The 23,709-nt window shown below is 39.7% G+C and overlaps 1 protein-coding gene across 1 annotated transcript in view; it reads right to left on the bottom strand.

Annotated features, from left to right (window-relative positions):
* The window catches only part of LOC140482065 (signal transducer and activator of transcription 4-like), a 107,326-nt gene that overhangs the window by 36,103 nt on the left and 47,514 nt on the right, over positions 1-23,709 (bottom strand). The window contains exons 4-9 of the mRNA XM_072578973.1: positions 16,687-16,785; positions 14,418-14,510; positions 9,726-9,804; positions 6,896-6,981; positions 929-1,080; positions 688-846 (exon numbers count right to left, since the gene is read on the bottom strand). Of these exons, the coding sequence (XP_072435074.1) occupies positions 688-846; positions 929-1,080; positions 6,896-6,981; positions 9,726-9,804; positions 14,418-14,510; positions 16,687-16,785 (668 nt within the window). The remainder of the gene's footprint in view (positions 1-687; positions 847-928; positions 1,081-6,895; positions 6,982-9,725; positions 9,805-14,417; positions 14,511-16,686; positions 16,786-23,709) is intronic.

Below are 23,709 nucleotides of genomic sequence, written 5' to 3'. Positions count from 1 at the left end.
GAAGAAACATTTGGACACCTTTGCAATTTTCTGAACAGAGGAAAAAAGGCAGAGATAAATTTAGTCAGGTGTCCACTTCGGTAATGCTCTCGCAGGTACTGGTGGGGCTTTTTATGAAGCATGACTAGGATTGCACTTGTGTCGGATACAGATTCAGCATTGTTACTTTTATAAGGTAGCAAAGGGATAACCCTCTTCTCTATCATGGACTGATTCCACTTACTATATGACCCAGTACAGGAGCACCGATGTAAAGCTGGTGCATGTACCAAATCTTCCTCAATTTTGCCATATCCAATGGGAATCCAGAACAAGGTTCATGATTATACAGATCTGACATTCGCTTTTATCTGTCCCCGTGATGAACATGAGCACTTAGGCCATCTGAATACTGCCTTCCAGAAGAAACCGAATCACAGAGGCCCAGAGTACTATTGCTGGCAGTTCAAATTTTCTATCAGATTCACAGATGTAGCCACCACTCCTACACGCACATGCAACTTATGGAAAAAAAAACATGGCCAACATCTTTTCAAGGACAATTAGGAATGTACAATAGATGCTAGAATAGCCAACAATTGTCACATCCCATGCACATTTTTTCTTTAAAAAGCTATCTTCTGGACCAGAACTTCTGGATTACAATATCTAAATAAGCTGCCTTTTTGTTTTAATCAAGGTTTATACCTTTTGATGAAACTGTAAATCAAAATGTTCACTCTTTCTTCCAAATGTGGTCTCTGCAGAGGCATTGGATCTCCTTCATAAGTCACCTTTTGCAACAGTTCTTCGAGTTTTTTCAGCTGTCTTCGGACCTGAAATAAGCTTTCTGCGAACAATGTAAACCTAAATCAAAAGAATTTACATCACTCAAGTACACCATGCACTATACTGAAAATTAAAATAATTCTTATACAGCGTACACTACCAGTTCTGCAGTTGATCAAGGCAGGTATTGTGCGGACCTCCAATGCAAGCAATTTGCTGTCGTCGTTTCCATTCTGTTAGCTCTTCAAACAGTTGTCTATTCATTAGAAAATCCATTTGGTTTAACAATTCTGTGATTTTATGGAGTACCTCCTGGTTCATACAGAGATTCAAGAATGAGTAGGTCCTGAATATGTATGATCTAAATACAGACAGAATTCCCTCCCCCTACTCCTTCCTCCACCAACCATTCACTACCTGCAGAAGAGGCAAATAATGGGGCAAGATGGCCTTGAAGAGATTCTTGGCCCAAGTCTTGCCACCTCAGCAATTAAATTCTGGACAAGAAAACCCATTGGGGATGTCCTTAATCTCAAGTCAATTATGTGGTCAATCAACTTGACGTCGCCTTGATTATTTGCCTTTCTGCAAGAAAAGAGGCTCGTTTTCCAATTGGGTAACCAGTGTGACCTGCCAACCAAGTTTTGAGGGGGAACTCTAATTTACCTAATCTAAGTGCAATTGGAGACATGGATAGAGGACAAAAGGATGACATCTGAAAGATCACAGAAGCAAAGGAAAAGGCTCCCCTTTCTTGCTTTTGGATTCCCTGAGGTGTAGATCTTAACAGATTATCTTTAACTATCCAGAAGCTGCTGGTGAGGACTGCAATAGCTGAGATGCTTGCAAAACCTCACAAGTCAGCTGGTAACAATCAATTGAATTTTCTCAGTGGTGGGGGATGGTTAGTACACATTTAATATGATATGGAGGTGATGGTATTTGACTGGGATGATAGCTACCTGATGAAGGAACAGGGCTCCGAAAGCTAGTACTTCCAAATAAACCTGTTGGAAAATAATCTGGTGTTGTGTGATTTTTAACTTTGTCCACATTTAATATGTCTGCCCCCACATTTAGTTGCAAAAAGGAAAATTGCAACTCATTGAATAATTGAGTCTACACTAGCAAATCAGAAACTCACTTCATGTCATTCTCTTGCACATTATTACCTGAAAAGGAACAATCTAATTTCCTTTGAATGACTTCATTGAACCTGCTTTCACCATACTCTCAAGCAGTGCATTCCAGATCTTAACCACTTATTGTGTGAATATGTTTTATCACCTTTCTCTTCTTTTGACATTTGCTTTAAATCTGTGCCCACTTGTTTTTGATCATTTCAAGAGTGGGAACAGTTTCTATGTATTCACTTTGTCCAGGTCCATTTTTTTCTCAGTGCCGCTGAACCAATTTTAGATCTGACTTGCCATTTCCCATTGCATCTAATGACCATTAAGATATAAGAGCAGAATTTGGACATTGGTCCATTGAGTCTATTCCATCATTCAATCATGGCTGATATGTTTCTCAACCCCATTTTCTTGCCCTCTCCTTGTGATCTTTGATCCCCTTACTAATCAAGAAACTATCTATCTCTGTTTTCAATTACCTCCACAGCCTCCTGCGGCAATGAGTTCCCCAGATTCAATACCCTCTGGCTGAAGAAATTCCTTCTTATCTCGGTTCTCAGGGTCGTCCCTTTACTCTGAGGCAGTGTCCTCAGGTCCGAGTCTCTCCTACTTGTGTAAACATCTTCTCTGCATCCACTCTATCCAGGCCTCTCACTATTGTGTAAGTTTCAATGAGATCCCTCCTCATCCTTCTCAACTAGATCAAGTACAGACCCAGATTCCTCATTTGATAAGCCTTTGATTCCAGGATCATTCTTGTGAATGATGGGCCTTTCTTTGACCTGTCTACCATGTGTCATCTTGTTAAAAACCTTGCTAACATTTATGTAGACAACATTATCGACCAAAATGCATCATTAACCTAAGGAACTACTTGTGTCTCCTCAAAGAAATTTAATTAAGTTAATCACGATCTTCCCTTAACAAATCCCTGGCTTGGTAAATGGCACTCAGTACTTTCAGTCAGAATATTTTTTCCAATAGTTTGCCCAGATAAGCTTAGGCTGACTGGCTATGATCATTTGGATTATCCCCTATAGCAGTACTCTATCACAAAATATTCCTAATGAAACCATTTGTTCACCATTCTTATCTATGATACATTTGCCAGCTGGATCATTATGAATGCCCTCTGTGTTCTGACGTTACGTAATGCACTTAAATCTCAGCAAGCAATGTTTTTCAGCTGCTGAGGGGAGGGAAAGGTTCGTTTGACAATTCCCTTGAAGATTTTTTTTTCTACTGTGTAGAAGATAGTTTGAAGAAATTAGAATTCTTTATCTTGTGAGAAGAGAAGGCCAAGAGGAGATTCAAAACAGTTATTCAAAATTGTCAGGCATATCTGTGGGGCATAATACCAAATTCCTTTATTTTTGTAGGAAGTACAAAACATAGGAGCCATGATTAAGAAGTTTGTGAATGACACAAATTAGTTATGTGGTTGATAGATGCAGATAAAAATATGGAAGATATTAAAAGGCTAGCAAGACAGACAAAAAAATGACAAGTGTAATCCAATCTGGAGAAATGTGAGGTAATTGATTTGGGGAGGCCAAACACAACATAAGTGTAGAAAATAAATAGCTGGATGCTGAGAATTGTAGAAGAATGGAAAGACCTGGGCTGCCCATTCATGAATCCATAAAGAAAGGTAGGTGTGAAGACAACAAATGGGGTAATTTCCATTATTAGCTGAGACAGACAATATAATAGCCCTAATCTATATAAAGTACTAATTAGGCCACAAGTAATGATCAGCTCATTACTGGAAATATTTGACCACTCAAGAAAGGGTACAGAGATGATTTATAAAGATGTTCCCAGGACTGCAGTATTTTTCTAAATTCACTCACGTGATGTGAGCATCACTGGCTAGCCAGCATTCAAAGAACAAAAAACAAAGAAAATTACAGCAGAGGAACAGGCCCTTCAGCCCTCCAAGCCTGTGCCAATCCAGATCCTCTATCTAAACTTGTCACCTATTTTCTAAGGATCTGTATCCCTGTGTTCCCGACTCATTCAGGTATCTGTCTAGATATATCTTAAATGATGCTATCATGCCCGCCTCTACCACTTCAGCTGGCAACGCATTCCAGTCACTCACCACCCTCTGCGTAAAGAATTTTCGACATATATATCTCCCTTAAACTTCTCCCCTCTCACCTTGAACTTGTGACCCCTAGTAATTGAGGCTCCCACTCTGGGAGAAAGGTTCTTGCTATCCACTTTGTCTATACCTCTCATGATTTTGTATATCTCAATCAGGTCTTCCCTCAACTCTGTCTTTCTAATGAAAATAATCCCAATCTACTCAACCTCTCTTCATAGCTAGCACCCTCCATACCAGGCAACATTCTGGTGAACCTCCTCTGCACCCTCTCCAAAACATCCACATCACCACGTGTGGTGACCAGAACAGTATTCAGTGTTCCAAACGTGACCGAACCAAAGTCCTATACAACTGTAACATGACCCTCCAACTCTTGTAATCAATACCCCATCCAATGAAGGAAAGCATGCCGTATGCCTTCTTGACTTCTCTAAAGAACTATCTTCAGGATACAATGGACCTGAACACTCAGATCTCTCTGTACATCAATTTTTCCAAGGGCTTTTCCATTTATTGTATAGTTCGCTCTCGAATTGCATCATCCAAAATGCATCATCTCTCATTTGCCAGATTGAACTCCATCTGCATTTTAATGCCCAGCTCTCCAACCTATCTATATTCTGCTGCATCATCTGACAGTCCCCTTCGCTATCTGCTGCTCCACCAATCTCAGTGTCACCTGCAAACTTGCTAATCTCCTCCAGATCATTTATGTATATCACAAACAATTGTGGTCCCAACACTAATTCCTGTGGAACACCACTGGTCACAATTCTCCATTTTGAGAAACTCCCTTCCACTACTGTTCTTTGTCTCCTGCTGCCTAGTCAGTTCTCTATTCATCTAGCTAGTACATCCTGCGCCTTCACTTTCTCCATCAGTCTACCATGGGAAACCTTATCAAACACCTTTCTGAAGTCCATGTCTATGACACCTCTCGCCCTTCCCTCATTAATCAACTTTGTCACTTGCTCAAAGAATTCTATTTAGTTGGTAAGACATGACATTCCCTGCACAAAACCATGTTTCCTATCACTGAAAAGCCCATTTTCTTCCAAATGTAAATAGATATATTCCTCAGTATCTTTTCCAGCAGCTTCCCTACCACTAATGTCAGGCTCACTGGGCGAAATTAACTGGATCATCCCTGCTGCCCTTCTTAAACAAGGGGACAACAACAGCAATTCTCCAGTCCTCCAGGACCTCGTCTGTGTTCAAGGATGCTGCAAATATATCTGTTAAGGCCCCAGCTGCTTCCTCTCTCACTTCCCTTAGTAACCTGGGATAGATCCCATCCAGATCCAGAGACTAGTCCACCTGAATGCCTTTTAGACTACCCAAAACGTCCTCCCTCCTTATGCCAACCTGACCTAGAATAATCAAGCATCTATCCCTAACTTTACCATCTGTCATGTCTCTCTCCTCGGTGAATACCCATGCAAAGTACTCATTAAGAATCTCTCACATTTTCTCTGACTCCATGCATAACTTTCCTCCTTTGTCCTTGAGTGGGGCAACCCTTTCTCTCGATATCCTCTTGCTACTTATATACAAAGAAAAGGCTTTGGGATTTTCCTTAACCCTGTTTGCTTAAGATATTTCATGATCCTTTTAGCTCTCTTAATTCTTAATTTCAGGATGGCCTACTTTCCCAACATTCTTTCAAAGCTTTGTCTGTTTTCAGTCGCCTAGACCTTATGTATGCTTTCTTTTTCCTCTCAGCTTGTCCTAGAATTTCACCTGTCATCCAAAGTTCCCTAATCTTGGGATTTCTATCCCTCACTTTCACAGGGACATGTCTGTCCTGCACTCTAATCAACCTCTCTTTAAAAGTCTCCCATATATCAAATGTGGATTTACCTTCAAACAGCTGCTCCCAATCCACATTCTCTAATTCCTGCCAAGTTTTGCTATAGTTGGCCTTCCCCTAATTTAGCACTCTTCCTTTAGGACCATTTTCGTCTTTGTTCATGTGTATTGTAAAACTTATCGAATTGTGATCGCTATTCCCAAAGTCATACTCTACTGAAACTTCAACCATCTGGCCAGGCTCGTTCCCCAACACCATGTCCAGTACGGCCCCTTCCCGAGTTGGAATATTTCCATACTGCTCGATAAAACCCTCCTGGATGTTCCTTACAAATTCTGCTCCACTTTGACCTCTAACACTAAGTGACTCCAAGTGAATGTTACCCTGATGCTCTTACATCTTTCCATATCTGACATATTTGTATCTCTATCTCACACTCGCTGATGGGAGGCCTGTAGTACAACCCCAACATTGTTACACACCCTTCCTATTTCTGAGCTCTGCCCATATTGCCTTAGTGCTCAAGTCCTCCATAGTGTCCTCCTTCAGCACAGCTGTGATATCCTCTCTGACCAGTAATGCAACTGCTTCACCCCTTTTATCTCTCTCTGCATCCCGCGTGAAGCATCTATATACTGGGATATTTAGTTACCAATCATGCCCTTCCCTCAACCAAGTCTCAGTAAAAGCAATAATATCATACTCCCAGATACTAATCCAAATCTTAAGTTCATCTGCCTATCCCTAGTTGCCCTTGTGGAGGTGATGCCTTTTTTAACTAGTCCAGTCCACAAACATTGAATAGATTGGATTTGTTTTCTTTGAAATAGAGGAGGCTAAGGAGAGGTAAATTGGAGATGAAGGTCTGGAACTCCTTGCTCAAAAGGGTGGTTGGAGCAGAAACTTTTGTTGCTGTTAAAATAAATTATGGATACACATTTGAAGTACCTGACCTATACAGCTATGGTCAATGGTTGGAGATTAAGATGGGGTTAGAGAGCTCTTTTTCAGCTGGCAAAGTCACTGTACCATAACAATAAATGATTTTACTCATGTTGCATAATAGCATGTTACCTTTCGTTTATGATCCAGTTGATTGAGCATTCCTTGCAACCGAAAAACTTCTTCTTTCACATGAACACTGTTTCTATCACTGTGTTCTGAGAAAATAAAGTTGACTCTGATAAAGATACATGGGAGACACTGACATCATTCTATGTGTTCATTGCAGTCACTATTTATCAGTTAAATGGAGCATATTGACCAAGAACAGAAAAATGTCAGAAGTGCACTTTCAAGGGATGACTGAAGGAGGTCAGGTACATCTGGGGAGCAGGAGTATCGATGTTTCGGGCATAAGCCCTTCATCAGGAACTCTGGCAATGGAAATAACATGAGTAGACACAGCCAAATTCTTCTGCTCCTTGGAAGCTGCTCGATCCTAGGATCTATCCTACTTAGCATTTTGCAAGGTGTGCAGAACATAAGGAAGGATGTCCACAGTGTGATGACAGGAAAGATAATGGGTGAGGACCCTGCCACCTACTACCTCCACCCATTTGTTTGTGGCAGGGTAGTCTGTAGATGGTCTGGGTGTCCTTCTGCCAATTCAAGCTCCTAAGTAGGCAATTACTGACTGCATAAGGGACTCATCCTACCACCAGTGGTATTAACCCAGAGCGGGCAGATTGCTGTATGGGCAGCACTCAAGCAAACATGTTGGCTCCTAGGCATGGGGGTAGAAAGGTTGGATCTCTCATTCAAAGGCAGTGATTGGTTAAAAAGATCTGATATCAGCAATGGGAGTCCCTCCCTCCACTGAGACCCCATTCTCACCCTCACTCAGCTGGGCGGGGAGCCATTCTTTGATCCAAGACATCAAACAGATGCAGTGTCACGAGTGTGTTGCTGGGAAAGCACAGCAAGTCAGGCAGCATCCGAGGAGCAGAAGAATTTGGCTGGGTCTACTCATGTTATTTCCAGTGCCAGAATTCCTGATGAAGGGCTTATGCCCGAAACGTCGATTCTCCTGCTCCCCAGATGCTGCCTGACCTGCTGTACTTTCCCAGCAACACACTCTCAACTCTGATCTCCAGCATCTGCAGTCATCACTTTCTCCTATCAAACAGATGCAATACTGAAAGCTGCAAACACCTTGCCAGTGGTGGTGCTAAACACAACAGAGCTGCCAATGTCTGACATGCCAGCAGCTCTGAGCAGATGGGACTTCCACCACCCTTAATTTTGGGGAAATGCCATGAGCCTGTTAAGTGCCTAACTCAAATAAGGTGGAACCAGCCTTTTGTAGAAGTAGCAAGAGGGTGGTTTCATTGGTTCTGTAGTCATTCTTTGAGGTCCCTATCATCTCCAAAAGGTCCCACTCAGAAGTGGTATTTAACATGGAGGATTACTGATTCATTTGCCCAAGGAGGGTAGGAGGTGGTGATCAGGAGGAACTTTCTTTGCATTTGCATGAGTTAATATCATGAAATTTCATGTTGGCATGAGCCAATATTGAAGATTCCCAAGTCACTCTATCCTGACTGCATATCACTCTGCTACTTCCTCCACTGGATCCAGTGATGGAGGAATCTAGGATTTTGCCTGTAAGGCTCTTGCTCAACTCTATGGGACAGCTATCCCAATTTTGGCACAAGTCCCCAAGATTAGTGGTGAGGACAACTTTGGCTGGGTCTACTCTTGTTATTTCCACTGCCTAGCTACATACAGGCCCTCTGTTTTGTTTTATTTATTTGACCTTTCTGTAAATTTCATACAACTCAGCGTTTGTCAGCTATTCCAGAAAACACATATTAGTCAATCTAACAATTGGAACTTGAGTCAAATGGACTAGATTGTGTTGGAATAGATTTCCTCACCTGAAGGACATGAGTAAACCATGTGGGTTTTTATGACCAGATTATCAATTTTATTCTAGACATATTTAAACTTCGTGTCACAGGAGGGTTAGCTTGTGCCCCTAAATTACAATCAGCTGATTCCAGATAGCACCACGGTATTGACTTTCAGTGGGATGTTACTTATACCCCCCCACACATTAACAGCACAGAGGTGGAACAAGCGGAGAGTGTCAAGTTCCTGGGAGTGGTCATCCACAACAAGCTTTCTTGGACTCATGTGGACGCACTGGTTACTTCTTCCTCAGGCAGCTGAGGAAATTTGACAGGATGGCAATTACCCTTGCCAACCTTTATAGGTGCGCCATCGAGAGCATTCTCTCTGGATGTATCACTACCTGGTATGGCAACTGTACCATTCAGGTTACAGAGTGGTGAACTCGGCCCGGCCAACTTCCCATCTATCGAATCCATCTACCAGGCCCACTGTCAAGGAAAGGCCACCAGCATTCTTAAAGATCCACTATGTGATCTGCCTGTATTGTTTGCAAGGCAAAGCTTTTCACTGCCCCTCGGTACACGTGACAATAAATTCAAATCAATTCAATTCATAATTCAATAATATTACTGTTCTGTTCTTGTCACTCAGATCCTTAATTTCCTTTATTTAATCTGTTTATTCTTTGTCCGTATTCATTCATGACAAAATATGCTCATTAATTAAGATGCATTATAAAAGGCTATCACAATGTTAATCCCCATATTCTGCCACATCCATTTAATTACTGACTTTCATTTAAATGTTACCTGCACTTCACTTCCATTGACATTCTACGTGAGTATATTTTGATTTTCTGCCATTGTTACTAGAGGTGAAACCTAAATCCAATATTTACACTGTTGCCAAAACAGAGAAAAGTACTCACTAACCCATACTCAAATTAAAGGTAACAAGCATCAGCATTAACCCCAATCCAGTTATATTAAGACATCACAAGTAATGCTTCTTGGCTGCCAGAGTAAAAACAACTCTTCACTAAAATTACCTTGTGTTTGTAGTGTCTTGTATCTAAAATCAAATTCATCCTGCAGATCTTCAAGATATTTGACATCTTGTTCTACCAACTGTTTTATTAAAAAGAAAGGAAAGAAACTTTGGTTATAAAGATTTTAACTGCTGCATTTTTTCTTGTAATTAATTTTATTTCTTTCCTTAAAGAATAGCAGCAGAGTTTAAGGTTGAGGATTTATAGCTTACATTAATATACATAGCATGGAAACAGGCCATTCAGCCCAATGAGTTCATGCCATGTTTATCATCAGTTAAACCTTCTCCCGAATCTTCTCACATAACAAGGTATTTCTTCATTACTCTAGTTTCCCTTTAAAGGCATCTATAATATTTGCTTCAAGCACTCTGTATTTCAGAGTTCCACATTTTTACCACTCTTTGAGTGAAGTAGTTTCTTTTGAATTTCCTATTGGATTACTTGGTGACCGTCATATATAGATAGCCTCAAGTTGTGCTCACCTTCACAAGAGCAAACAATTCTCTCTGAATCCATTTTAAATTTTTAATGTATTTTAGTTTTAAACATCCCTATTAGGACACCTCTTAGCTTTCCTTTCTCATGAGAAAAATGACCCAGCCTGTCAATCATTTCCTGAGATGTATTTCACAGTTTTTCATAATATCATTGTATGTCTTCACTGCACACTTTCCAGTGCCTCTATCACATTTTTATAATACGGTGATCTGAATTACTCTAAGTGCCACCTTCGGCAAAGTTTGTTGAAGGTTCAGCATAACTCCCTTGTTTTAAATTCTATCCCTTTAGAAATAGAGCCAGGTGTTTGGTTTTTCTTATCTAACGTCCATGTTAACCTGTGGTGCAACATTTAGCAACTGATGTATTTTTATTTCAAGATCCCTTTGTTCCTCTAGCCTACCGAGATTTGCATATTTCAATTAAATAGCACTAATGGATGGGAGGTTGACTGGAATATTTTGCAATGGTCAAGTCTGGAGGTAATAAAATCATAAATGAGGCTTTCAGCAGGAGATGTAATAAAGAAAGTGTGGTGCTGAGTGATACAATTAACATGAAAATAGATGCTGATGGAGAAAATGTGATTGGAATCAGAATTAAATGGTGAGGGTAGCTACATTTAGTTAAGTAGCGGAAGTATGCATATTGCAGATAGTTGCTTGTCAACTTGTTCCTTTTATTTTTTTATGAATTGCACGGACAGGTTGGACCAAAGGATCTGTTTCCATGCTGTACACCTCTATGACTCTATGGCTGGCAAGGCCAACATTTGGTGCCCCAATCAAGCTGCCTTTGAAAAGGCAGCAGTGAATTACCTTCCTATCCACACTTCACATGAATCTAATAGTTCATTGCAGCATTCCACATTTGTAAATAATTGAGCAAGGTTCCCATTCATATTGCAATTTATATCTTTGAAGGACAACCTGTGCTGCAGGTTGTTATTGTGTCTGTTGCTGTGTGGGCATCTTCAAGTTTCAATATCACAAGAACAATATTTCCACTTGCATAGGCCAGCATATTATTTAAGTAAACAGACAGGCACAAATATTAAGACTCTTGATGTTTTCCTATGAGTCATTTGTTCTGTGCAAGGTCTGAAGAGAGTAAGGGAACCTGAAGATTTCCCTCTTGACTTACAGGCAATGCCATCCCACTCTTTGAACTTGTCCCACTTCAATCTCATTGTCACATAGCTTTTACATAGACATCGTCTAAATGGGATATTCCTAAATAAATTCTTTGAGGGTAAATTGTGTAGCTGGAATTAGATGTATTTTTCTTTGATTACAATCTGGTGGCACATCATTATACTAGATTGCATCATACATCACCTAACTGGGTGTTCAATTTGTGCAAGAATTCATAATGCTACACATGCTGGAGGATGCAGTTAGTAGGTTTCAAAATGTAGTACTGGATAAATCAGTACATAAGTGGAGAGGAGTTAATGGCAGTAGAAGAATGTTAGAATATACAACACAACATACGTATATATGTACACACACAAACTCATGAAGAAGCCCTCCTGAAGAAGGGCTCATGCCCGAAACGCGATTCTCCTGCTCCTTGGATGCTGCCTGACCTACTGCACTTTTCCAGCAACACATTTTCAGCTCTGATCTCCAGCATCTGCAGTCCTCACTTTCTCCACAAACTCATATGACTAGCTTGAGAACACCATTATTCTAGTCTGACATCAACTTTAGAAATACACCAGAAATCTATTGGATCCTACATTATAACAGTGATTATGCTTCAAATATCTGTCCTTGGTTGTAAAGCATGTTGGGACACTTTGAATTCTTAGAAGACCCCAGGTGAGGTGCCAGAAGATTGGAGGTTGGCTAACGTGGTATAATTATTTAAGAAAAGTGGTAAGGACAAGCCAGGGAACTTTAGACCGGTGAGCCTGACGTCGGTGGTGGGCAAGTTGTTGGAGGGAATCCTGAGGCACAGGATTTATACATATTTGGAAAAGCAAGGACTGCTTAGGGATAGTCAACATGGCTTTGTGCGTGGGAAATCATGTCACACGAACTTGATTGAGTTTTTTGAAAAAGTAACAAAGATGAGGGCAGAGTGGTAGATGTGATCTATATGGACTTCAGTAAGGCGTTCAACAAGGTTCCCCATGGGAGACTGATTAGCAAGGTTAGATCTCATGGAATACAGGGCAAAACTCGCCATTTGGATACAGAACTGGCTCAAAGGTAGAAGACAAAGGGTGGTGGTGGAGGGTTGGTTTTCAGACTGGAGGCCTGTGACCAGTGGAGTACCACAAGGATCTTTGCTGGGTCCACTACTTTTTGTCATTTATATAAATGATTTGGATATAAACATTGGAGGTATAGTTAGTAAGTTTGCAGGTGACACTTAAATTGGAGGTGTAGTGGACAGTGAAGAAGGTTACCTCAGATTACAATAGATTACAACAGGATCTATCAGATGGACCAATGGGCTGAGGAATTGTAGATGAAGTTTAATTTAGATAAATGCAAAGTGCTGCATTTTGGGAAAGCAAATCTTAGCAGGACTTATACACTTAATGAAAAGGTCCTAGGGAGAGCTGCTGAACAAAAAGACCTTGGAGTGCAGGTTCATAGGTCCTTGAAAGTAGAGTCGCAGTAGATCAGAAAGTGAAAGCTGCATTTGGTATGCTTTCTTTTATTGGTCAGAGCATTGAGTATAGGAGTTGGGAAGTCATGTTGCAGCTGTACAGTTGGTTAGGCCACTTTTGGAATACTGCATGCAATTCTGGTCTCCTTCCTATCAGAAGGATGTTGTGAAACTTGAAAGGGTTCAGAAAAGATTTACAAGGATGTTGCCAGGTTTGAAGGATTTGAGCTACAGGGAGAGATTGAATAGGCTGGGGCTGTTTTCCCAGGACCATCAAAGGCTGAGGGGTGACCTCATAGAGGTTTATAAAATCATGAGAGGCATAGATAGAATAAATAGACAAAGTATTTTTCCTGGGGTGGGGTCATCCAGAACGAGAGGGTATAGGTTTAGAGTGAGAGGGGAAAGATATAAAAGGGACCTAAGGGGCAACTTTTCACGCAGAGGGTGGAGTGTATATGGAATGAGCTGCCAAAGGAAGTGGTGGAGGCTGGTACGATTGCAATATTGAAAAGGCATCTGGATGGGTATATGAATAGGAAGGTTTTCAAGGGATGTGGGCCAAGTGCTGGCAAATGGGACTAGACAAGGTTGGGATATCTGGTCAGCATGGATGAGTTGGACAGAAGGGTCTGTTTTCATGCTGTACATCTCTATGATGATATAAATGCAAGTCTTGCCTCTTCATAGATCTCTCTCCCACTGTTGCTACTAAAGCTTTGGAGGTCAAAATGTCAAGAAGATCTAAGATAATATGAATCCATTAAGATTAGTCTCAGGTACAAGTATTGGATGCACTGTATACCCCACCACTGGCAAACTGGCCTTGCAGGTTCCACTTGTGAGTGTTTGTCAAGTTAAGTATCAATCAGCAGCCAAATCTTCAACCTTTTTTACTCCAAATATCTCTACCTTACTCCCCAAAACGTCGATTTTGAAGCTCCTTGGATGCTGCCTGAACTGCTGTGCTCTTCCAGCACCATTAATCCAGAATCTCTAAAACTGTTGTCTACCTCACTTGTTACACTTGTATATGTACCAGACACCCTTGGACTCTATAGTCAAGAATTTATTGAATATGGTGCACTTGGATCTAAGGTGATAAGACAGCTGAACCCAATCCTGCCCATTATTGTAGAACGTATGTGTCTCTTGGGACAATTGTCGTCCTCCATGGTCGTCCCATTGAGATTTGTTATTTCAGAATAGATTAAGGACAGAATATGCAAATGTTTCTCATGTATTATAATTCAGCTACTCCCTGATAAACATGTTTAGCATTTAATAAGGTCTTACATTTGCCTTCCTTCCAATTTATTGCACATGGATGAATGTGGGTAACCTTTTAAGCCTGCACTAACCATGTGAAATCTCACCTGCTGGAGACACATCTCAGAAGCCTAATGTTACTGTATTCATAGTTTTCCAACATGAACTGCTGGCAAATGAGGTTGTGTTTTAGTAGCCTCTGACTCTAAGTATTTCCCATTTGGTTCACCAATTGGATACATTCATCTTTTGGATAAAACAGGCTAAGTAGATGCCTATATAGATTCCCTATAAACATACCTGTGTATTCGCTTTTATGGCAGTCATTCTGTGTTCCAGACCTCTTTGCCTTTCTGAAATCATGGAGTTCTGTAGTAATTTTTCCTCAAGCCCCTTGTATACATAAACAAGATTAAAATTTAGGAGAGAAAATACACCAATGAATGAAACAGGATATGGTTGTCTTGGCGTAATTCATTGATGGTATAATGGTGTTTTCCACCAAATGAAAATGAATTTGAAGAAGGTGTTTGATGAGATATTGTACATTAGGCTGCCTAGTAAAATAAGAGCCCACGGTGTTGGAAGTGGTATTTTAGCATGAATATGCAGTTGTATTGTGACAGGATACTAAACAGTTGAAGACAGAATTTGGATAAGGGGGACATTTTGAGGACGGCAACTAGTGGAGTGCCACAGGAATCAGTGTTAGGGCTACAAGTATTTACAACATATATTAATGAGGAAAGTAAATGTGTTAAAGCCAAGTTGGAGAATGAAAATGATCTCACTGTTGTGCCAGGGAAGTGTATATTGACAAGAGGTTACTTTGAACAAAATCCCAAGTACAGCAGAGGATTAATGTTGCCTTTAAGAAGGATTGTAAACAACTGATTATTCTTGGGGCTTCTCTTTGTGAAGTCCAAATATACTTGGAGAATAGCTCCACGCTTGAGGCAAGTGATCTTGAGAGCTGTATCCAATTTCATAGCTGAGGCACACTACATGAAATTGATAAATGATCCACCTAATGTTGTCGTAAATAGGTCCAACAGTGGATCTTTCAACCTTAACTGCCATGATTCTGCTGCTCACTCTGGAGCTGACTATACAAGAATTGATCCTGGGGTTGAAATACGGTGAGGCTAAAATGTGCAATAGTCGATCATAGAAATGACATGGAGTACTGAAATCAGATGTATTTTATAATCAATATAATAGCTAATGCACAATATAGTTGATCCTAATGCTAAAGCGCAGAAATACCTGTGCACGTGTTTGTACATAATTGATGGGTGTATATATGACAGCATATCAATGGTCTGAATTTTGATGTAAAGTCTTGCTCATTTTAAATGCTTTGTAATAAGTTGACTTTAGATCTGCAAGCAATGGTATTGACTGCATTGCCAATTAGGTCTTCCTGTATCATTGCTGTTTAAATACATTTTTTATTATTACTTCATGGGATGGGCATCACTAGTTCACCCACAGTTATTACCCATCCCCAATTGCCCTACAAAAAGTGGTGGTGTGCTGTCTCTTTGAGCCACTGCAGTCCTTGGGACACCCACAGTGCTTTTTAGGAAAGGAGTTCCTGGATTCTGACAAGCAACAGTAAAGAAACGGTGATTATAATTCTACGTCAGCATGGAATGTGACTTGGAGGGAAATTCACAGGTGATTGTGTTCCCATGCATCTGCTGTCTTTGCCTTCTAGATGGAGGAGATTATGGGTTTGAAAGGTGCAATAAGAGTTACTGGAATGCATTTTGTAGATAGTACAAGCTGCTGCCACTGTGTGTCAGTGATGAGCCGATGGGCCAATCAATATTCTGAAGATTACCATTTACAAAATAAACTGGATCAACCATATAAACATTGTGGCTACATTTGTAGTGACATTTTGCAAATAATTATTACAAAACTGAATAACATGAAAATGATTATTTCAGAAAGTGTCTGCATTTTATTTTAAAAATTTTCAATCCTACATAGAATGAACAAGATTGGTATGATGTTTGCTGATTGAGTTAGAATTTCCCCTGCTTTTAGTAATCGGTCATTTCATTTTGTTTTATTATATATTAAAAATAATACCAATGGAAACTAATTAGGCTTCTAGCAATTTAACAAAATAAACACTGAGCAAATCAGCCCGATTCTTATCAGTGGCTACTTTTTCAGTTGCCTGCTGTACAGGTTTAGCAAGTTACGTTTTTCTTACCTCATTAAATCAGGGAGAGAAAGGATTTCACAGTCAATAGTGTTTTTATCTCTGATAATACATGCAGCCTAAAAAAAAGCTACAATTCAATGTATTTGGTTACATTTAATCTATGCTTAATAACTTAAACAGAAAATGCATTTTTGCAGAGTATGAAACAAACTGTCATTTTGTTATTACGCATTGTGCATTACTGACCAAAACCAATTTCCACTCATTAATGTGCTATTTTTGCTATTAGTTTGCGCATTTGCTAAGTGACTGATCAGTGTTTATACAGAATGAGACACAAATAAAGAAACTATAACATGGATATCTAAGATCAGAGACAATATTGCCTACCTGTTCAGGTGTGTTCACTGTTGTTAGAATCCTCCGCTCCTCCTTCAGGCAATTTGCAATAACAGATGCCATATGCAAAGGGTTGTCCAGATACTGCACCTGCAGCATAAATCATAATGTAATAACAAAATATTAGACTCAGTGCTAACAACCCAGACAGAATTACTTTTATGCCTTACATTTGTACACTATTAGAACTGTGATGGTGCAATCGAAAGATTATTATTCCTTTTTCATATTATTCGCAGTTTTGCAATTTATTCAACGTAGAACAGGGAAAAAGCTCAGTCTGGACTACATATCCAATGTCATTATATCAGCTTTAAAAACATATCCACAGGCAATCCAGTTTGTGAAAGATTAACAGCTGCTTAGGAACACGGCTGTTTAAAGTGAAAAATGGCCATGATTGGAGCCAATGAGAACCCTTCTGCAAGAGAAAATGTGCAGCAACCTTGATAAGGAGCCAGTGGACAAAGTGAGTGCAGTGTCCATATTCATAGGTTATGGATGCAAACATTGTATGTAAGGTTCTGAGGATGAAAGAGGAATTCTATGGTAAATTTCAATAGTGCCATTAAACAAAAAAAAACTCTTGCAATGTCAATATTAGTAACACACAATGCAAATCCTACACTCTATCACAAATATGTTAAACATTTTGTGGCTTTAACTTGGTACTAGCTGAAGGCTAAAGCTATTTTTCATTCACAGACTATGTGTACTTTCACACATTCATTATGGCTCTTGAATCTGCTTGAACATTATTTATTCCTCTATCCATTCCTGGTGAAATGTACAAACTTAGATAAATGAAAAGAATATATATTTATTGTACCTTCTGTGATCCTAAGGCATTTTAAAGAATTTCATAACTAATTAAGTACTACCGAATTGCAGTAATTGTTGTAAAATAGGAAACCGACAGTCAATTTATGAACGTTCCAGAAACAGCCAGAAGACAATTTTCAAATCTTCTTTAGATCCAGGCATGGTGGAAGATGAACAGGGAATTGCAAAGGTTATGCTGATTTTGAACAAGGGTGTAAAGAGATACAATGGGTCTGTCAGTTTAACCTCAGCAGTGAGGAAGCCGTTAGAAACAATAATTCAGAACAAAATGATTTGGGTCACTTAGCAAGTGTGAATTAGTTATGGAAAGTCTGTGTGGATTTGTTGAGAGCAAATCAGGTTCAGCTAACTTGCTAGAGGTATAGCCCACAGACAACAGTGGTTCAAAAGATGACTCACCACCACCTTCTCAAGGGCAACGGAGAACAAAGAACAGTACAGCACAGCAACAGGTTCCTCAGCCCACCAAGTCTGCACTGACACATGACTAAAAATCTTTTGCCTCTATGCCATTTGTATCCCTCTATCCCCTGCTATTCATGTATCTCTTAAATGTTGTCATTATATCTGCTTCTACCACCTCCTCTGGCAGTGCATTCCAGGCACTTACTGCCCTCTATGCAAAAAGAATTTGCCTCTCACATATCCTTTAAATTTCCCCCCTTTTATCTAAACCTAAGCACCCTATCAATTGACATTTTTACCTTGGGGAAAAGATTCCAACCAACCATTCATTCTATCCATGCCTCTCATAATGTTATAAATCTCTATTAGGTAGCCCCTCAGTCTCCTATGTTCAAATGAAAACAAACAGTTTGCCCAAGCTCTCATCATAATTAATCCCTTCCAAACCAGGCAAAATCTTGGAAAACCTTTTCTGTACCCTGTCCAAAGCCTTCTGGTCATAAGGCAGCCAGAACTGTACTCAATATTCCAAATGTGGCCTTTGCAAACCTCTAAATAGCTGCATCATGACTTGCCAATTTTTATACTCTGCTTCAACCAATGAAGGCAAACACACCATACGCCTCTTTGACCCTCTTATCCACTTGAGTTGCCACTTTCAGGGAACTGTGAATCTGTATGCGCAGATCCCTTTGTATATTAATGCTTCGAAAAGTTCTGCCATTTATTGTATTTTGGAAGATATACATCACCTCGCATTTGTCTGGATTAAATTTTGCCATTTCCCCACCCAAGTCTCTAGCCTATCTATATCCTGCTGCACCTACAGCTCCCCCAACCTTTGTATCATCCATAAATTTACTGATCAGCCAACCCACATTCTTCTTCAAATCATTTATACATCTTACGAGATTAGATTCCCTACAGTGTGGAAAAAGGCCCTTCGACCCTACAAGTCCATCCTGACCCTCCGAAGAGTAACCCACCCAATCCCATTTCCCTCTGACTGATGCACCTAACACTATGCGCAATTTAGCATGGCCAATTAACTGACTTTGGACTGTGGGAGGAAACCGGAGCACCTGGTGGAAACCCACACAGACAGTCGCCGAGGCTGGAATCGAACCTGGTACCCTGGTGTTGGGAGGCAGCAGTGCTAACCACTAAGCCACCGTGCCACCCAAAGAAGCTGCCTGACCGGGTGTGCTTTTCCAGCACTGCACAATAGAGTCCCAGCATTAATCCCTGAACACTACCACAGGACAGATTTCCAGTCAGAAAGATACTCTTCTGCTGCTACTTTCTCTCTGCTATGTCCAAGCCAGTTTTGTATCCATATTACCAGCTTACCACAGAGCTGATAGACACCACAGATCACCAGCCATCAATACTTATGAACCATGAGTGAATTTAAAATAAGAATTGATAAAGTGAAGTTTTCAGACTTATGAACAGAGTTAGAGCTCGTGGAATAAAAAGGCTGGGAACAGAATATATATGAAATTAGCTGAAAAATCAGAAACAGAGTAGTGATGAACAGTTGATTTTCAAATGGAAGGTTTGGGGTTAGTAACCCTACTTTTTTGATCTATAGTAATGAAATCAACTTGGGTAAGCTGGGCACTATTTCAAAATTCATGAAATTATACAAGACTGGAACTATTGTGGAACAATGAAGAGAATGATGTGAAACATCAACAGGACATAGGCTTGCGTGTGGCATAGAGGGATAACTGGCTGATGAAATTTCATGCAGTGGAGAAGTTTGAAGTGACCTAATTTAATAGGAACACAGAGAGGCAACATACAATAAAGGGTAGAAGTCTATGGGGGATGCAGGAATGGAGGGGCCGGGTGAGTACAAGTTCACAAATTATTCAAGGTTACAGGGCACATTGAGGAGATGGTGAATAAAGCACTTGGTATCCTGAGCCTTTTCAATAGCGGCATGGAGTACAAAAGCAAGGAAGCCATGATAAACCAACATGAAACACCGATTCAACCTCAGTAAAGTACTATGTCTAGTTCTAGTTGCCACACTTTACGAAATATATTAAGATATTGAAGAGGGTGCACAAGAAAAAAATCATACATATGGTTACAAGGATATGGAGCATTAGTTGCATCCATAGATCGGTTAATTTGGGTTAGGGTTAGGGTTGGAGAAGCAGAGATATGATAGAGTTTTTCAAAATCGAGGAGTCTGAATAGAGTAGATAAGAAGAAACATTCCTATTGGTGGATAGATTGAGAACCAGAAGACATGATTTACAACAATTTGCAAAGAAGCAGTGGTGACATAAAGAAAAGCTTTCTTTTAAATGTAGCCAATGGTTAGGATCTGGAATGCAAACATATGGTTCAGTGAAGGTAGACTCAACTCTGGCTTTAAAAAGAGGTTTGGATAATTATCTGGAGAGGAAAAGTTGCAGCGCTACAGGGAAATGGAAATAGTGGAGTTGCTTTTGCAGATAGCTGACATGGCCAGGATGGTCCAACTGCTTTTTCAGCACTATAACGATGATAACGATGATTCTATGATAAGATAAAGGATCATTTAATCTGTTTTTATGACATTGATTGAGGGATAAATATTGGCCAGGCCACCAGGGATGATTCCTCTGTCTTCTTCAAAACAATACTGCAGGAGCTTTTACACGTACCAGAATGGGCAGGTGATGCCTCAGCTTAATATCTAAAGATCTTAATTCTTACTCAAACTCTTATTTGCAGAAAGCTGCCCATAACACATGTTAGGGATGGATCACATCTATTCTGTTCTCTGAAATCATGAGACTGCTAAGTATTCATGAGGGAAACCAGAGCAGAACGGTATATTAATAAGTTGCAATGAGGAGTTTGTGAAATAACTCCAGAGGCCGGTTTTCTGTCACCAAATCATCCTTTACTTATGCATGAAGAATCCTTGACTCTAGTACTACCTATTCAGAGTCAGCTCTCAGAGTGCCAGAATCTCTGACATTTCTCTTTTTATTTGTCAGTCAGACCTGGTTTGACCAGGTTAACAGGCGCAATCAGGGAACTCATTCTATGAGGTCCAGCTGGCTGACCTTGTTACAATCACCAAAGGTTGAATGGCTTCTTTCTGTTCTGTAAATTCTGGACATACTTTGATATTGTGATGCAATTAAACAATTTGGTTTGAAAGAAATTGAGTAAAACATACTAGTTAGTAAATTAGATTTTGGTTTAAGAATGACTGCCCTCCAGAATATGAATTATTAGATTTAAGTGACTTTTCATCGATTTGAGTGAATTTTAATGGATAGAAGATCAAGGGAATTGCGTTTATGATTTCTCAAACTTCTGCCAGAAATACGCATTCAGGAATCAACCATTTAATGCAGGTCTTCAAAGCAATCATGCAGTTTAAAAGGAACGTACTTTGGCTTAAACTAGTTCTCATTCAGATTTAACATGTATTTCATAAAACTTGTTAAAACTGCTTCACAGATACCACTGAAAAGTTTCATAGCAAGGATGATGGGATATTAAATTGAGTGGAAAATAACCTTTGAACTGACAGATGTTGAGGTTTAGAAATTAAATGGCAGAAAAGATTCTCAGACTGCAAGGTTGTGGAGTATTATAGGTTTTTCAGTTGAAATGTTCATATTTTCTGCATATGTTTAAATAATTTGTACTTATGATTTGAGAATTGTTTTTTAAATACTTCAAAAGAGCATAATGTAAGAGCACTGAAATCTTGTTTACTGACCAACAGGGTTTTTTTTGGCTTTCAGCTGATGACTAGCCGATGTGGTCAATAACACCAGATTTTTCCAATCTAATAAAGGAAGTCTATGAAAAATGACTGGAGAAATTAGCTACTCAAATGTCAAATGGCAAGATTTTTCCACTTCACTGACACATCAAAGAACTTGGTTATTATTAACGTTCATAATGGGCCCTTAATTAACTGTCATTGCGCTCAAAGGAAAATCAAGGGAGTCATCAACATTACTCAGTTTTATACTAAATTTAAACATTATGAAAAATAAAAAAAACTATCCATATTAAGTTACAAACGTATCCTATGGCTTATTGACCGGTCATTACGTACTCTCCCAGAATATCTAGACGGATCATGATTAGCAGCCAACTTTTGCCACTTGTTTTAGATGCAGACACAATGCAAACATGGTTTGCCAATGCAATTAATTGATGGTAGCAGGTAAACAATATAGGCTGTTAAGTGACTGTTGACTCATCAAGGGATCCAAATTTTGGAGTATCCAGAATGGGTTCCACTCTTTATTCTTAAAACCAGCATTAAAAAATTTAAAACGGAAGTTGTATTTTAATTGGAGAAGGTGCTGGAAATCTCTTGTAAAATTTGTTTGACTTGAGAAAGACATTAAAATGGCACAACATTGTGCAGGCCTAAAGATTTTCCCAATACTGCAGTGTCAGACTTTGGTGTAGAAGCTGAAGAGCAGGAAAATGTCATCAATCCACAAAGATCCACGAAACCCTGGAAACAAATCTTACAAAGACAACGGAACCAGATAGGTCAATGGATACATCATTAATGCTATCCCCTACCAATTCCACTACAAGTGCCATAGACTGCTCCATCCACCATCCCCACAAAACACACCTACAAATAATACTTGTCAATTATCACACCAAGCAAGCATTTAGAGCTTCAAGTTGCCCTCCCAGTGTTTGAAACCTCACCTTATCAAGTTGTACATAGCTCCTCCAGAGCAGTCCAGCCAACAGAAACATTGTTTAAGCAACACAACAGTTTGCTCCATCAAAAATATGCCTTTTGTTATGTGCAAGCTGATTACTTGTGTGTGGGTAACTGTAGCTTAGTAGGGTGTCACAACATCAAAAGATTGCTCCCCTCATCCAGGAGCCACCTTCATTTGCCATGGTGATGGAAAATAGACTGCTTAGAATAATTACTGCTGAGATATTGTATACTGAACTGCATGATATACTGATGTTAAGTTAGAGGAATTTCTTTTGGTTATAGTACATCACAAAATTGACATGCAGTGTTTGTAAACAGATGTGTGTTCAATTAATGACTCCTTGCATCTTGAGAAGGCCTGAAATCCTGACAAATGCATATGTTTGTTCCACAGTTTTCTCTACAAAGAAAGAACAAAATATGTTCAGCAGCTTGAAACATGGAGACTTAGGACCTTCTTAATGTATCAATGGATGGCAAATGGAGAGATGTTGTAACTATCGGCTGCTCCAACCTGGAACGCTCCAGGTATACAAGTTCATGAGCAAAGTCACCTTCATAGACACAAATTGCTTTCTTCGTTATTCTCTGGCATTGCAGCTACTGGTTTAGCAGGTGGCGAATTTCAGTAACCCCCTTAGCAATGCAGTGATGTCTGGCAATGCTTCTCAAAAATTCATTTGGAGAATTGTCGCTGAACATGCTTCGAGGATATAGCCTCCTCTCTTCTCTCTTTCCACCTTCTTCGAACAACATATTCTGCTCTGTGAAGTATTTGTCATTCTCTTTGCATGCAGTAATCCAAAGGGGATGTATACAACCTCAAGTCTCGGAGCAAGCAGCTTGTGCAGAATCCTTGAAATCAGGACCAATTTCTTCAGCACATGCCACACAAAGACGCTGTATACTTAAGCAACTTTAAACAACTTTGAATACTACTACAATCAAAGCAAGAGCCAATGGAAAACAACTAACAAATAACTGAAATTGTTTGTTAATACTTTGAAACTGTGCCACTGGACAATTCTTCCTTATCTTGAACC

Source organism: Chiloscyllium punctatum, chromosome 10 (assembly GCF_047496795.1).
Source record: "Chiloscyllium punctatum isolate Juve2018m chromosome 10, sChiPun1.3, whole genome shotgun sequence".
In the NCBI taxonomy this organism is placed as follows: Eukaryota; Metazoa; Chordata; class Chondrichthyes; order Orectolobiformes; family Hemiscylliidae; genus Chiloscyllium; species Chiloscyllium punctatum.
Note: the sequence above shows the minus strand (reverse complement) of the source record. Positions and strands in the feature narration are given on the sequence as shown.